The 14,486-nt window shown below is 38.5% G+C and overlaps 1 protein-coding gene across 4 annotated transcripts in view; it reads right to left on the reverse strand.

The window, feature by feature from the left end:
* The window catches only part of SLIT3 (slit guidance ligand 3), a 617,690-nt gene that overhangs the window by 452,048 nt on the left and 151,156 nt on the right, over positions 1-14,486 (reverse strand). For all 4 annotated transcript variants that reach the window (XR_011144002.1, XM_068960054.1, XM_068960053.1 and 1 more), the window contains one exon: positions 2,077-2,148. Coding sequence is in view for 3 of the 4 variants with exons in the window: in XM_068960054.1 (XP_068816155.1) it covers positions 2,077-2,148 (72 nt within the window). In the remaining variant the exon portion in view is untranslated. The remainder of the gene's footprint in view (positions 1-2,076; positions 2,149-14,486) is intronic.

Here is a 14,486-nt window from a genome sequence, read left to right on the forward strand (position 1 = left end):
CTTTTTTTTTTTTATACATATGTCCCAGGAGGTAGAGAATTTCTCATTCTTCTCTCTTTCTTAAAAAACGCACAGCCAAACTGCATTTGGAACCATAATAGCTCATTTAGCAAAGATATATTTTACTTAAAATATGTTTAATAAAACTTGTATCTTTAACAAAAAAGGCAAATTTCTACTGACAAACAGTGCTTACGTGATCTATCAAGCACTATTTAACGGTAAACAAGATTTGGAAAAAAACATCAGTGAATAAAGACAAATGTTTCGACAGCATCTGTTGGGAGGCAGCACAGAGTACAACATTCCTATTAATCATTCTATTTCACGTAATTTTATTACGATCTTTAAATTCTAAAAGCAAAATTATTGCCCTTGCTTTTAAGGACTATAATGTATCATGATTATATAATCTACCAAAAAAAAAAAAAAAAACTCTGGTATTGAAAAACCTCAATTACTTACACTAAGCTTCCTTGTGCAAGGTTCCGCCAGACAGATGAAGACAAATTATCAACATAAACAACCTTCCTTGGAAACCACAAATAACCAGAAATTTCCTTTCAACCTAATGCTAATCATGTACAATGCTATCACTTACAGAGGAAGTTGGAGCATGTTAAATAGGAAGTCATATTCATAGAAACATGTAAGCTCTCTCTCTTTTTTTTTTTTTTTTTTAATCTTAACAGTACCACCATTTCCTAAGGAAAACTACATGAGCCAAGCTTTCCATGAAATAAATACAAATGGCATCTTCTGGAGATCAGATAATGGTACTTGCAAGTAAGTACCAGCTCATATTTTATATTCAAGTGAAATTTCAAGATATAAAACTTCAGAAACACACACAACAAACCTTAACAAATACACCCAAATCACTCAGTCCTGGGAAGTCCACTGAGTGAATATTTGCCCATGCATTTAAGAGCTATGACAAAGCTGAATTAGTCAAAAACAGATAAGACAAAGGTTTTAAAGTGGATTTTGAGGCTAAGACAATTATATTTTCTGATCTGAATCTCCAAAACCACGTGGTTGAAAAAAGTTCACTTATTTGCACAGTAAGTCTTTCAAGAGAAAGTTCTGACAACAAAAACAGAGTTCATGAAACAACTCCTCCAAAGCTGTATCAGTACCACCCACCATACAACCCTGTTCCACTTGTTTGTTTTTAAAACTTTGACAAAGAGCCTATTTTTAAAGAGTCAATTGATTCTAAAATTAATCTTCATCATCACAATGTGTTTTGCATTTCCACACGAAGAAAAAATTCACTGCACTGCCCAAACGGTCTGTTTGATTGCATAGGGAGGTATTAAAACAATTATAAGAATTCCATACAAGTGTAGCAACTTTTCAGCCACCCTGTAGTAACTTTACAATTTTGCTAGCCAAATCATAAATCTTACTAACCATCCTTCCATAAATAAACTCAAGCATTAAAAAAAAATGTTTTACCATATAGCATGTGTCTCAAAAAGGGCAGACTGGATCATGAGTTAAACCTTGACAGGTTCCAGAAAGCTGTTTCAAATAGCTTTTAACTACTGCTTTAAAAAGCAGATGATTCTCTTCTCGATCTTAACTGTGCAGCCACCTGCTCATCTTTATTTCTATATACTTTGGTTTTTTTTAAATCACGTGGTCATTGTACAAATAAAAACAAACAACCCTCCCTGATCCTCACGTGATCCTGAGATAGTGTTTTTTTTAAAACCATGCGTGCATGTGCAATCTCTCTTTCTGGACATCTGGACTTTGTGTAGTGGATATAAAAAGTTGCCACTTTTTCATCATTTATCTAACTCTTCATAGAGAGTTAAAAATGTTTCACTTTGAAATCAACAATGCATGAGAACCAAATAAAAAATCTGCAATTTCTTTTCCCTCTGATATTTATTTGCTATTGAATTACTCCTATAAAAGCAAAGACAACACATCATCACTAGGAATCCTTACCAGCAGCTCTGTTTTAATCTCCAAAATTAAACATCTTATCACAGTCAAAACGTGTAAAATCTGTATAATGCAATAAGGAACAAACAATATAAATGTAAGTCAGATTATACTTACAATCTGGTTAACTTCTGTGTGTTCTGAAAAAGCAGCTCTGGAAGAACTTGCAATTTATTCCTGTTCAGACGCCTAAACAAAAACAGAAGTAGAATAAGAAAAACATTAGATTATCTTCCAACTTAAGAAGCTTATTCTATTATGTGTAAACACATATAGCTCATATTAATACACGGTATTAAAACCAACGCTATGAACTCAGCATAGAACGCACTGCGTACGCTACTCACGCCCAGGCCAAGGAGACCATGCCATCTGTAGACCACCTGCCTACATTCTTGAGCTAGAAAGTCAAGTGACAGTCACTAGAAAGTTTAAACGTTTTAATATGGATTAGTATGATTTTTTTTTCTTTTGGCACTCTGGAAGCCTACTAACAGTGACTCATATGGCCCCCATGTTGAGTTTTCACTGCTATGAGGAAGAGGTTTCTGGATTTTATCTGTCTTTCTAAACACGCAGGCACAGTAAGATAACTACCCTGATCAATCTAGGTTATTTCCAGTTTACCTATTGTATCTACAGTATACCTAAACAAGAAATTTAAAAAAAAGTTCTTAAACATCACCTTCGGAACTGATGAACACTGCTGTAGAAAATATGAAAAATACAGATAGCCAGCAATATGGTGATTTGAACTAGCATCTTTTCTTTAAGATACTTCCAGGAACGTCTTAGAGAGAAACTTAATGTTTATACATTAGTACATTTGACTTACCTTGAAAAGTTTTATGAACACAGCTTATCATTTGCAAGAAGTCTGCCATGTTACAAGTGACACCAGTCTACTTAGCTACAAAAAGCAGAAGCTTTCTGCCCTTGGTAAAATGTGTAAGATAAAACTGGTTTTAGATTTTTGCAAGGTTATTTATAAGAAACCGTCTTTTTCCTACAACCCTCTTTCTGACAACAAAATCAGTTGCTTGCTTTCACAGCCCTAATGAATGGCATTTACATATTGAAGCGGACCTAAACTAAAGATATACAGCTTATATATAACAATATATTTATGCCTTCCTCCTTCCCCATCTACCTTAACTGTTTATTAACTTCGGTAACAAATCTATTTTTGCTGGAGTTGTGATCTCAAAAGCCACCTGCATTTTTAGAAACTTACTGACGCTTAGCACCAAATAGCTGGTTTCCAGTTTTCTCACACGTTGAGAAACTTCGCTATGAGAATTTTGAATTCACTTTGAATTGAAAGGCCTTCCTCAGAGATCAAACTAAGGCTGTAGGGATGGAAACGGAGAGTTTTCATATGGCTACCACAGGAACATGCCTTGCAAGAGAAAGAGGTGATGGCTGAGAGGGGAATCATACTTGCTTCTCCTTCTCACGTGTAGAGTAGGTGAGAAGGTGCATTGAGAAGTTGGCTTACATAGCTTAGGCATTATGGGGGCCACGTGCTAACTGAAGCCAATACAAAAATTGGTTAATTTCTCAGTGCTTTTACAGACTACCTAGCTGTATTTCCTAAACAGAGGAACAAAAGAGCAAATGAAAGGCTGAACTCTAAGAAAGGTCCATCATAAGATGGGAGATACTAAGCACTAGTTTGCCCCTTGGAAAGTACAGGGGAAGTTCTAAAGCATATTTCTCTATCCATAAAAAATTTCATGCCTTTATATTTAATTAAACTGATCTTCATTTTTTTAGGTTAGTATTGATAGCAGAGTAATGTGCAACTTAATCCAAATCAAATTGTTATTTTCAATTAACCATGTTTATATTACAGAAAAGTGGATCTACTCATCAGGATGAAATACACTGGAAAAAAAAAAGTGATAATACAGGCCTTGGAATGTAAACGTCCCCCCAAAAAACCGCTCCGTCAATGGACTTCAAATTTAATTTGATCAACAACTGCAAGAACTACAGTAGCTTTCATCGCACTCAGTTCCATTCTCATTCATCAAGACTATCACTGGTTCTTAATTATGTATGGTAATTATGTTTCACCTATACATCTATTCAGAATGAAAAAGACTGAAGTGAAAGTTAATTCATCTATTCCACATAGCTATCTTCTTGTGTCTGATCCTGTCTCTGATCCTAACTCCAGCTCATGTTGTAGATGCAATCATCCACTGTCAATCCGAAGCCATCAGACTAACTTCTCTCAAAGCAGCGATCAAGGAATACGTTTGAAGAATATTCGTAGCTTTATTCACAAGGATACAAAAGCTGAGTTTACGCTTACTGTTTTTAGCTACAGAAACCAAGCGAAATCAGATTAAGTTTCTAAAACAGAAGGTTCAACACAGCCAGCATTTTAAAAAAAACATCGCCAAGGTCTCCTGAAAAGTATAGGTATACAATAGATACCATTCTCAAAGTTATAAAGTATATAAACTGAGGAGTTAAACGTTTACCATCGGGACGACACAAATAACTTTTCAGACAAAAAACAAACAGACAACAAAAGCTATTTTTTCCCCCAGCTTATTATCCAAAAAATCTGGAAAATCAAATATATAAAATAATTTCCTGTAATCTGTATGGGCCAACACTGCCCCACCTACAATGGGTGAAGAAACAAAGACGGAAAACAAAGCAAGAGAGAGCTGTCCGAGGATACGTCCGAGGCTGGGCGTACATGGGCAAATTGCCACAGCCACTTGGGAGACGGTTGCAGGACTGAACAGTTTACGGAGAGGCTCACACTTTTCCCATACACATAAGTCATCTTCTGTTATACCTATACGCTGTTGTCAGGGTAGTGTTTGTTCTTAACTTCTCCAGGAAGGCTCCCAGAACCACAGTGGTTTATGTCTGGCTGTGGAAAGGTATTTACTGAAACGCAAAATGGATGGTTCTGAATAACAGATGAAGAACAAACTATATTTCGTGAACAAGGAAAGACTCATCAATTTGAGAAGTTACTTACAAAATTTTAACACCATCTTTGTTCATTTAGTTCCCCAAGCACCAAATTCTCAGTTGCCCTTTTAAATTGCCCTCTTCCTCAGCATTTTAGGATTTCATGCTGACGTTACCTTAATACTGATTTTCCTTCAAACATCATATGAAGTAAAGTTCACACAAGGACACTTCCTAACGGCTCACAATATAACTCACTTTTCACTAGCAATAAACCTTTCATAATGGTCTAAATTTATTAAAAACATGTTTTTATATATACATATATATTAAAACATATAAAAATATAAAAAACACAGTATTGTTATAAAATTACATTTTACTCTTTTCACACTGCAGCACTAAGCAAGCTGAATCTACCTACAGAGACCAATCACCTAATTACATTCTTCCTTTTCCTTAACTCCTGTATAGCTTGATTTTCAAAACAACCTACAAGTACATGCCAGTGCTCATGTACGTATGTACGGTACATGACACTACCCTCACAATATTATGAGTGCACAGGATTGCTGTCACAAACACAGCTTGCAGCTAGTAATCCAAAGCTAGGTAAGCAATTCATAATTAAACAATCTGAGCTAACAACAAATATTAAAAAAAAAAAAACCACATATACACACAGCTACGGATGTATTGGCTCAAGCTTTGGAACCTCTCCAAACATCATTTTCATCACCTTCCGTGACTTGTTTCAAGTTGTAATTCCTACAGAATCTCGTTTTTCTGGTGGTCTGAGTCTCAGTGGAACTCAGGGAACGAGCAGGGCACTGGTTCTCCTGAACACCACCTACCGCCTTCAAGTAGCTCGTACTGCAGTACTTTATAAAAAGACTAGATTACCTTATGTAAATTCAGACATACTCAATATGGGACATATTTAACATATTGATATTTATTAAGTGCCAAAACACCACCAATAGCCAACTCTACGAAAAACGCCAATTACACTTCTCAAATTACTTTCTGAGAGAAACATCATTAAGAAATTTCTTGATACAGAAGTATCAAAGTAAAAGACAGACTGTTTTTAAATCCTATACAGGAGACATAAAAGCATATAAAATTATTTAACGAAAAGAACAGCCATTGGTCAGCACCGTTTCCTTCAGCGTGACAGAGAAATGCGCCAAATGTGCAGTGTAACGAATAGCTCCTGACACCCCATCTGTACGTGCACTCCACTTTATCCTCCTGTGTCAGTAAGCTCTATGGCAAATAAAGAAACGTGAAGTGCAGAGTGGAACAAATATTAGAAATGCTAGCGCAGGGCAGGACGCGCCTTCTCCCTGCGACGGCCTGTCACATCTTCAGCTTTCAGAGCTGTGCTGCCAGCAGCTGCCACAGAAGCTGCTCGTGAGGAAGCCTAGCCTGAAAACCCTGGGAGAACAACTCCGAAAGGAAGGGTCAGTCGTCTCCATTTGGGATCCAGGCAGCCAGAGCTCCACATCAAGCAATCTAGCATTCACTTCCTAAGCCATTTCCTTTAGCAAACAATACAAAGCTTCACAGCTGCGCTAATATGTTACTTGAGGCTTAAGAAAGGGTAAGAACCATCTGATAAGAACTGGAAGCTGCTTTTCTATTTATTTCAGTCTTCTCACAGTTCTGAGTTTGTTTTACCGAAAACTGCACTGCTATCTCAAACAACGCTGAATATTTCACTGCCATGCTACTGCCTAAAGCTTGATCATGTCAGCTGATTAATTCTTGCTGAGTTTTATACCAGCTTAAGACATAGTGGTACTTCTTACCCTATGAAGTGATTGCAGCAGAAAGTAACACAAAACAAAGGTATCCAAAGAGGTCAGTGCTCAGCGCAGAGGGCCACGTTAACCTTCCAAACCCCCGGCAGGCTTTCTTCAGTGACACTGCAGGCACCCAAATATATCATACACACAGCTTCTGCAACACGCCCTCTAGCTCCACGCTAGCCTAACCAAGTCACCACCGTGCTCGTCATTAATGCGCTGTTGGGAGACCTTATCTGGCTTGTATACTAGGACCACACGGTGAGAAAACACTGAAAAATGACGAGTCATTAGTAAAATTGCTGATTTTACTTTCCAAGAACTAGCCCAGGTATTATGGAAGTGTAACATCAACTTTTATACAGAATGTCTTAATTCAAATACAACTCTTCTAATTAGAACAGCATTTCTAATATGATAAAATACCTTGGAAAAGGTGAAGCCATTTACTACTACAGGAAAAAAATAAAAACGGCCTGCTAAATTGAAAATGAGCCAAATTCCTGTAAAAAGATTCTGTTGAAACTGTTCTTGTGACCTCACTGTATAAACAAATACAGATATTTCTGGTTTTAAATTTGTGATTTATTTAAAATAGAAATAACATGAAGATATGATATCTGGAAATTGATTTAAAAGCCAAACCATTTTTGCAACTGCAGGTAACTCTACATAAGGAGCGAATACTACATCAGTTGTGTGACTCTGAAGAGAGTACTAGAATTTTTAAAACTATAACTTTTCCAAAAGCATTATTAGTGAACTTTTGAGGGTCACACCAGCTCCTTTGCAGTGTTCAAACCACCTGCGACTCGTAGCACGCTACAGGAAAGTCTTTGATCCGTCCTCTTCCACAATGTTAGAAACATGTCCACCAGGCAAGGAGCACACACGCATGCACCTTCACACAGCACCAACCCAACAATTTTGGGGGAGGGAGGAAGGAATCCAGGGTGCAGTGCCAGACAGAGTCTGGTCCAGCTCATTTGACCTGGCGTTGCTTGATGAAAATGCACCTGTTCAGCCTTTGAACTATTTGGAACTAGATGTTTTACATCTAATAAGACCTGCAAAATATTCCGGAATGAGGAGCGCTGGGAGAATGATGGATAGTCATCAAATGCCACAGAATAGCTTAGCTCCAGCACTAGATCAGAAGTGACTCTGTGGTTGCGCACAGCATGGAGCCCTGACTAATAAAATCTCCTAGAAACTGAAGAACAGCCCAGAGGCTCTCCAGGAGTCATATCAGCTCTGGCAACACCTGCATTGAATCAAGCCTAGTGAGTCTGATCAGACACCTGCTGATTGTACAGCCAGCAATCGCTGTGCAACGCATTTCCCTCCATCATCTAGGTTACTTTAACCATCATTATGCATGGAAAATATAGCTTTACACACTCCGTTTTATTAGTCTGCTCCTCAAGTCCCCAAAAGTGACCCATAAAAGCCAACCAATTACCAACTTTGCACAATAGTTCTCGACACGTCAGGAAAGGGCCTCCAGGAGCCCACACATCATTTCCACGGCATCCACGTACGACCACAACGGTAGCACAGCAGCCTCTCAGCAGGCGCAAACGTATACTCACGTGTGCTCCTGCTGGAAAGCGCTTGGGGAGTTGTAAACAGTAAAGGCAGGTAACCTGTATTTCTGTACAAAGGAATTCCCTATAGAATTGAACTACTGTTTCTTCTGAAGTGATTATAAGGCATCAGAATAATTTCTGTAATTAAGACTGGTTAGTAAACTGTGAAATTCAGTTTTAGGTACAAGCTAACATAAGCATATAAATATTCAGTTCTCTAATCACTTTACACAGGAATACAGAGTTTAAACTTCAGACATTTGTGTATGCAGTACTGCATTTTGCAGGAGCAGCTACTTACATAAAATACATAACATTTTATATATATGCATAACATCTTTGCACAGCACAATAGTTCTCAATTATAACTTTGTATGGTGAAACTTCCTCCTCTTCGTAGGTCCGTCCATGAGTTTTTAATAAAAGAAGAATGACACCTTCCTTCAAGACTGCAGAGAGCAAGGCGTATCAGTATTACCTCGTAACCTATATATATATATATATATACCTGAGGTTACCTGAGGACTATTTTTCTGGATGACTGCAAGAAATTATTTTCGAGGCAGATATAAAGCAGAACAGGCATGAAACAAAACAATTAGACCGGCAGGGTGTACCTCCAAGGAAATTACTAAATATACCTTTAAAAGAAGAAATTCATGAGCTATATACTGAGAAAGACTTACCTGCTGTAACAGCCTGGTTAACATGACCATTTTCCTGAAAGAGAGTACTAAACTATTTACAATAGAAAAAAGTTGTAAGTAGCTCCTAAGTATAAAAGACATAGAAAGCAGAAAACAAAGTCAAGAGACAGTTTTGCCTCTTCTTCCCCAAAGAGAGCCAGAGTTTTGCACTGCATTGTCGGGAACTGTCACAGCTGAGCTCACTTAAGATCTTCAAAGGTGCTGGGCTGCAAGCTGTGCTCAGGCATGCATAAGCAACTATTTTTAACTCTTTCTTGCCATTACTGTGTATCTTTTGCCAACGGAACTATAAGAGCAGCTACTATCACAGGAACGGAGTTCCTGATAGGACTACTTGAATTTGTTAGGTAGCTAGCATTTAGATCTTCCAAAAACTATTCTGTAAGTATCAGCTACAGCTGGAACTATTCTGATATGCGGATTCAAATGGATGGAGGGGAAAAAAAGCACAGGAAGAACTGAGAAGGTCACAGGTGCAACTGCCTGTGGGCCATCACCCACTACACTGAAAGCACCCGGACATTTAAGTCAAACAATGAGAACAAACACAAAGAAAAAACAGTATCTTTGTTCCTTTTTCCCCACCTTTTCTCCCAGAACAGACTTAATTTCAGATAACTTATCCACTTATTGAAATAAAGCTTCTTGTGCTTTGAAGCTGCTATCACAAAGCTGAAGTTTATTACCAAAGGAAAACCTAACCTCTAAAGTCAAAATAAAATTGCATGGTGCTGGCAAGTGAAAAAAAAATAAAAACAAGTATTTTGTCTTGCCTGCACAGTAACTCACGTCTGTTGAGACATGAACTTCATTGATCCCTTGTAAAATTTTTAATTATCACATCACAGTACAGTGCTGAGACTAAATTTAAAGCTAGCATAGATGGCTGCCTTGTAGAGTAGTAATAAGGGAACCCACAAGTAAGAAACAACTATTAAACAAGTACACAAGATCTGTTCTTGAATGATACTACCAAATAGTTTCTGCTTATAAATAACCATCAGATATAACACCCGTGTCGGGAAAATGAAAATACAACTGTATTGTATTTCTTGCTTTAGCTTTGAAAGAGGACCTGCCTGAAAATCAGAAAGCTCTTTAGAAAGAAACTACATGGAGCATTCAAAACACTAAAATATTTGTAGGAAGCACGGAATTTATTTCAAGACACCACAAGATCCTTATATGGATAAATAGTTGGTGAAAAGGAAAGAAAAGGAATAAGGAGGTCACCACTGAAGTCAAAAAGGACTTCTGAGAGGGTTCAAGCTGTTCAACTTTACTCATTGATGACCTGAAAAATACAGGCAGAGGGGGGCAATGAGTGACACAAGTTGTTTATGATACTAAGTGAAGGCTAATGCTCACAAACTACAGAAGGAGCTAATGGTACTGAGTGCCTGAATGGCAAAATGACATATATAACTCATCACAAATAAAACATAATTGACATGCAAGGAAACTCAGTTTTAACTTCATGCATGCACCAGCAAGTCTCTGAGCTGATGATTACTTTTCAGGAAGCAGACCCATGAAAGCATCCACTTGATGTGGTGTTGCAATCCAAAAAGCAAAAGTGTTAAGAATTACTAGAGGAGAAAGAGATAACATCATTGTTTCTCGGTATAAAGCCATGGTGCACCAACACCTTCAGTACTGTGCAAAGGTTTTGACTTTCCACCTCAAAAAGGATCCCATAAGGTTCTGAAAGAGATAATGATGATGACCAGCGTTACAGAACAGCTTCTGTATTACAATGACTCAATAGTCTGAGACACCCCACAAGGAAACCTGCTGAGGAAAATCTATGACAAAGGTCTGTATAATCATGAAGGAAGGGAAGGCGGTAAGAAACAGTTGTTCTCACTTCTTCTAACAGAAGAAAAATTTGGAAGTATCAAATGCTGTAGGTGGTAGGTTCAAAAACAAAAGCAGTTAATTTTTCACAAAGTATGCAGTTAAATTACGGAACTTCTGATTGTAAATCATTAGTTGCTAGAAGTTCATATCGGTGTAGAAGTGACTGGACAAATTAGTAACAGAAAAATCCATTGAGTCATACTAACAACAAAGACCCAATTTATAATTCAAGTGATCTCTATGCCACAAGTCACTTGACATTTGAAGTGTTTGCCGTAGAAATATCATTCCAACTGGAGATATGATAATGGCTTACTTAGACTTTGGGTCTGAGGAATTGTGGACATTATCTTTTAGCATTTGGTACATTATTTCCACCCCCCCCTTTTTTTTTTTGTTCTGTTTCATCAAAAAGGGATTTGAACTCAGTAATAAAAATTCTATTTATACTACCGTGACAAACATTACAAACACAGATTAAGCCTGACAAGATGCACTTTTAAGTCTCTGAATTTAAAGCACCTTCTGCAAATTCTCTCTAGACTGTGAAGTTTCTGTTTCACAAATTCAGTTTGTTCCCAGTGTGAGACTTAACAAACTATCTGAATATCAAGGACCAAAGTAAAAGAATCCTAGTAACTTTTACAAACAAGAGATATGTATACTTGCATGTGTGAACATATGCGTGAACATATGCATATGTATGCATATACACATATCCATATATGTCTATGTACGTACATTACTTGCTTTTTGTTTCAATTTGTTTCACCCAAAGCCCTTGTGTCCCAACTGTGACAGCCTCACATGCCTCCAGTAACTTCCTTTGCTCCACCTAGATATATTGGATGTCAATTCTGTTCTCATAGAATGCAACTATTTAAATGACTATACTTCACAGCTTTACCATGTTATAAACTGTTTTTTCTCCTGCTTTATGACTCAGGTAGCCTAAGAGGAATATCTTGTTTAATTTGTGACTTCTTAAAAGTCACTAGAAATATACACGCAACATTAACCTCCAGTGTATTATCAGCTTCTTAGAAAGGCCATCTATTGCATCTTCAAAACCACTGTTTCAACAAAGACCACACACTCCCTCTCCCCTCCCAAAAATATTTTGCTCATATACATACAAGTGCCAGTTAATCCCCTTCCTCCCTCAGCCTACTGCCCATTTGGGGGTTCCTATGTCCTGAGGGCAAGAGAATGGAGAGAAACAATGGCAATGTCAATCACAGACTATCAAGGGCCCTTAAAAAAACAATGGGGAAGTTAATAACTGTGAAATTCCTACCTTCCTGGCTCCAACCAGGCTAATAATATTTCTTCCTCTGTCTGAAGCTGGGATGGGAGGGAAACTTAACTATTAAGATTCCTTGAACTGTTAAAAAACAGAGAGAATAGGAAACAGCAGCTGGAGCGTGGTAGAAGAGAATGCTTTAAGGTTATTCTACCAGCCTACAGGTAGAACTGGGATTGACGAAGTTTATCAGGACCATCCTATGAAATAAAGGCATAAGTGAAAATAACATGCAGGTCTTTTCCTGTACTATCCTCCTATTTTACTCCTTTTCTCAGCTTCTGGTTGACTTCTGAATGAATAAAGAACCTCAGTTTTGATGGGACAATTTTCAAGCAGTTTTTAACTTAGAGGTCATGTTCCCCTGGAGGGGAAACTTTCTTTAGGGTACTGATTTCCGCTAGATCCCTCATGGTTACACATTTGGAAACATATTTGGGTCACATCCAGATCGGCTCCTGTTGTCTCAGAGTTCCGTCTCCAAGAAAAGTAAACGGGAGCTAAACCTGATCTAAATCAAAGGCACGTGCTAGAGACGGAAAGGAACAAGACACGTTTGGAAGCGCAACAGGCCACAGTAGTCATTTTACATATACTATTCGCTTTCTTTCTGATGGTAAAACATGCCTTTTAGTATTCTATGAATATTCACTTGAACAAATATATTTTGTCAATAACTACATAAAAAGATAAAACCTGCAATGTTACACACACAAGGAATGCAACTCTTACATACCATAAAAAAGAAAAATACATAGAACTTGCAAGTAGTAGTCTCCATCTATATTGAAACTGTGTCATCTTCACAGATGACATGTACAGGCACTGGAGAGGGAATATTCTTCATACTGTTTTTCATTTGCAGGGGATGAACTATGAATCATATACTATCCTCAAGAAGGGTGGATCCCACGAACTACAGGCTGGTCAGCCTCACCTCAATCCCTGAGAAGGTAAGGGAGCAAATCCTCTTGGAAACCACCTCCAAGCACTTGAAGGACAAGAAGGTCATTAAAATTAGTCAGCATGTATTTACCAAGGTAAAGTTATGCCTGAACAACCTGACAGATTTTTACAAAGAAATGACTGGTTTGGGGAACAAGGGGATGCTGTTTATCTTGACTTTAGCAAGGCTTTTGACACTGTCTCCCATAACATCCTCATAGATGAATCAACGAACCGTGGGCTAGATAAGTGGAGAGTGAAGTGGACTGAAACTTGGCTGAACTGCCAGGCTGAAAGTATTGCATTCAGCAGCATAAGGTCCATCTGGAGGCCAGTAACTACTGGTGTATCCCAGGAGTCGATAATGGGTCCAACACTGTTTATCATGCTCTTTACTGACCTGGAGGATGGGGCAGAGTGCAGCCTCAGCAAGCTTGCAGATTATACAAAACTGGGAGGAGTGGTTGCTACATCAGATAGCTGCGCTGCCATTCAGAGGGACCTCAAGAGGCTGAAGAAACGGGCCAATAATAATCTCATGAAGTTCAACAAAGGGAAAGGCAAAAGCCAAGTCCTCCACCGGGGGAGGAATAACCCCATGCAAACACAGGCTGGGGGCTGACCAGTTGGAAAGCAGCTTTACACAAATGGTGCTGGGGGACCTGGGGGACAGCAAGTCGGCCATGAGCCAGCAATGTGCCCTTGTGGCAAAGAAGGCCAAAAGCATCCTGGGTTGCGCTAGGAAGACCATCACCAGCAGGGTGAGGTGATCTTTCCCCTCTGCTTAGCACTGATGAGGCCACAACTGGAGTGTGGTGTCCAGTTGTGAGCAGAGTACAAGACAGACATGGACATACTGGAGCACTTACAGTGAAGGGCCATGAAAATGATTACGGGACTGGAGCATCTGATGTACAAGATGCTGAGAGAGAGTTGGAATTGTTAAGCCTCAAGCAGAGACAGGTCAGGGAGATCTTATCAATGTGTATAAATACACATTTATAGGTGAGAATAAAGAAGACAGAGCCAGACTCTTCTTGGTGCCCAGTGACAAGACAAGAGGCAATAGGCACAAACTGAAATACAAGAAGTTCCACTTAAACATAAGATCGACCTTTTTTTCTATGAGGACGGCTGAACACTGGAACAGGTTGCCCAGAGTGGTTTTGTGGAGCTCCCATTCTCGAACAAAGTTCTAAGCAACCTGCTGCAAGTAGACAAAGTTCTAAGCAACCTGCTGCAACTGACCCTTCTCTGAGCAGAAAAGTAGGTCTAGATGACCTCCAGAGATCCCTTTTCAGCTATTCTATGATTCTATCATTGTACCCTACAAATATCAGATTTAATGCCATTACAATCCTTCTTTATTTTT

The sequence above is a fragment of the Struthio camelus genome, chromosome 13, assembly GCF_040807025.1.
Source record: "Struthio camelus isolate bStrCam1 chromosome 13, bStrCam1.hap1, whole genome shotgun sequence".
NCBI lineage: Eukaryota > Metazoa > Chordata > Aves > Struthioniformes > Struthionidae > Struthio > Struthio camelus.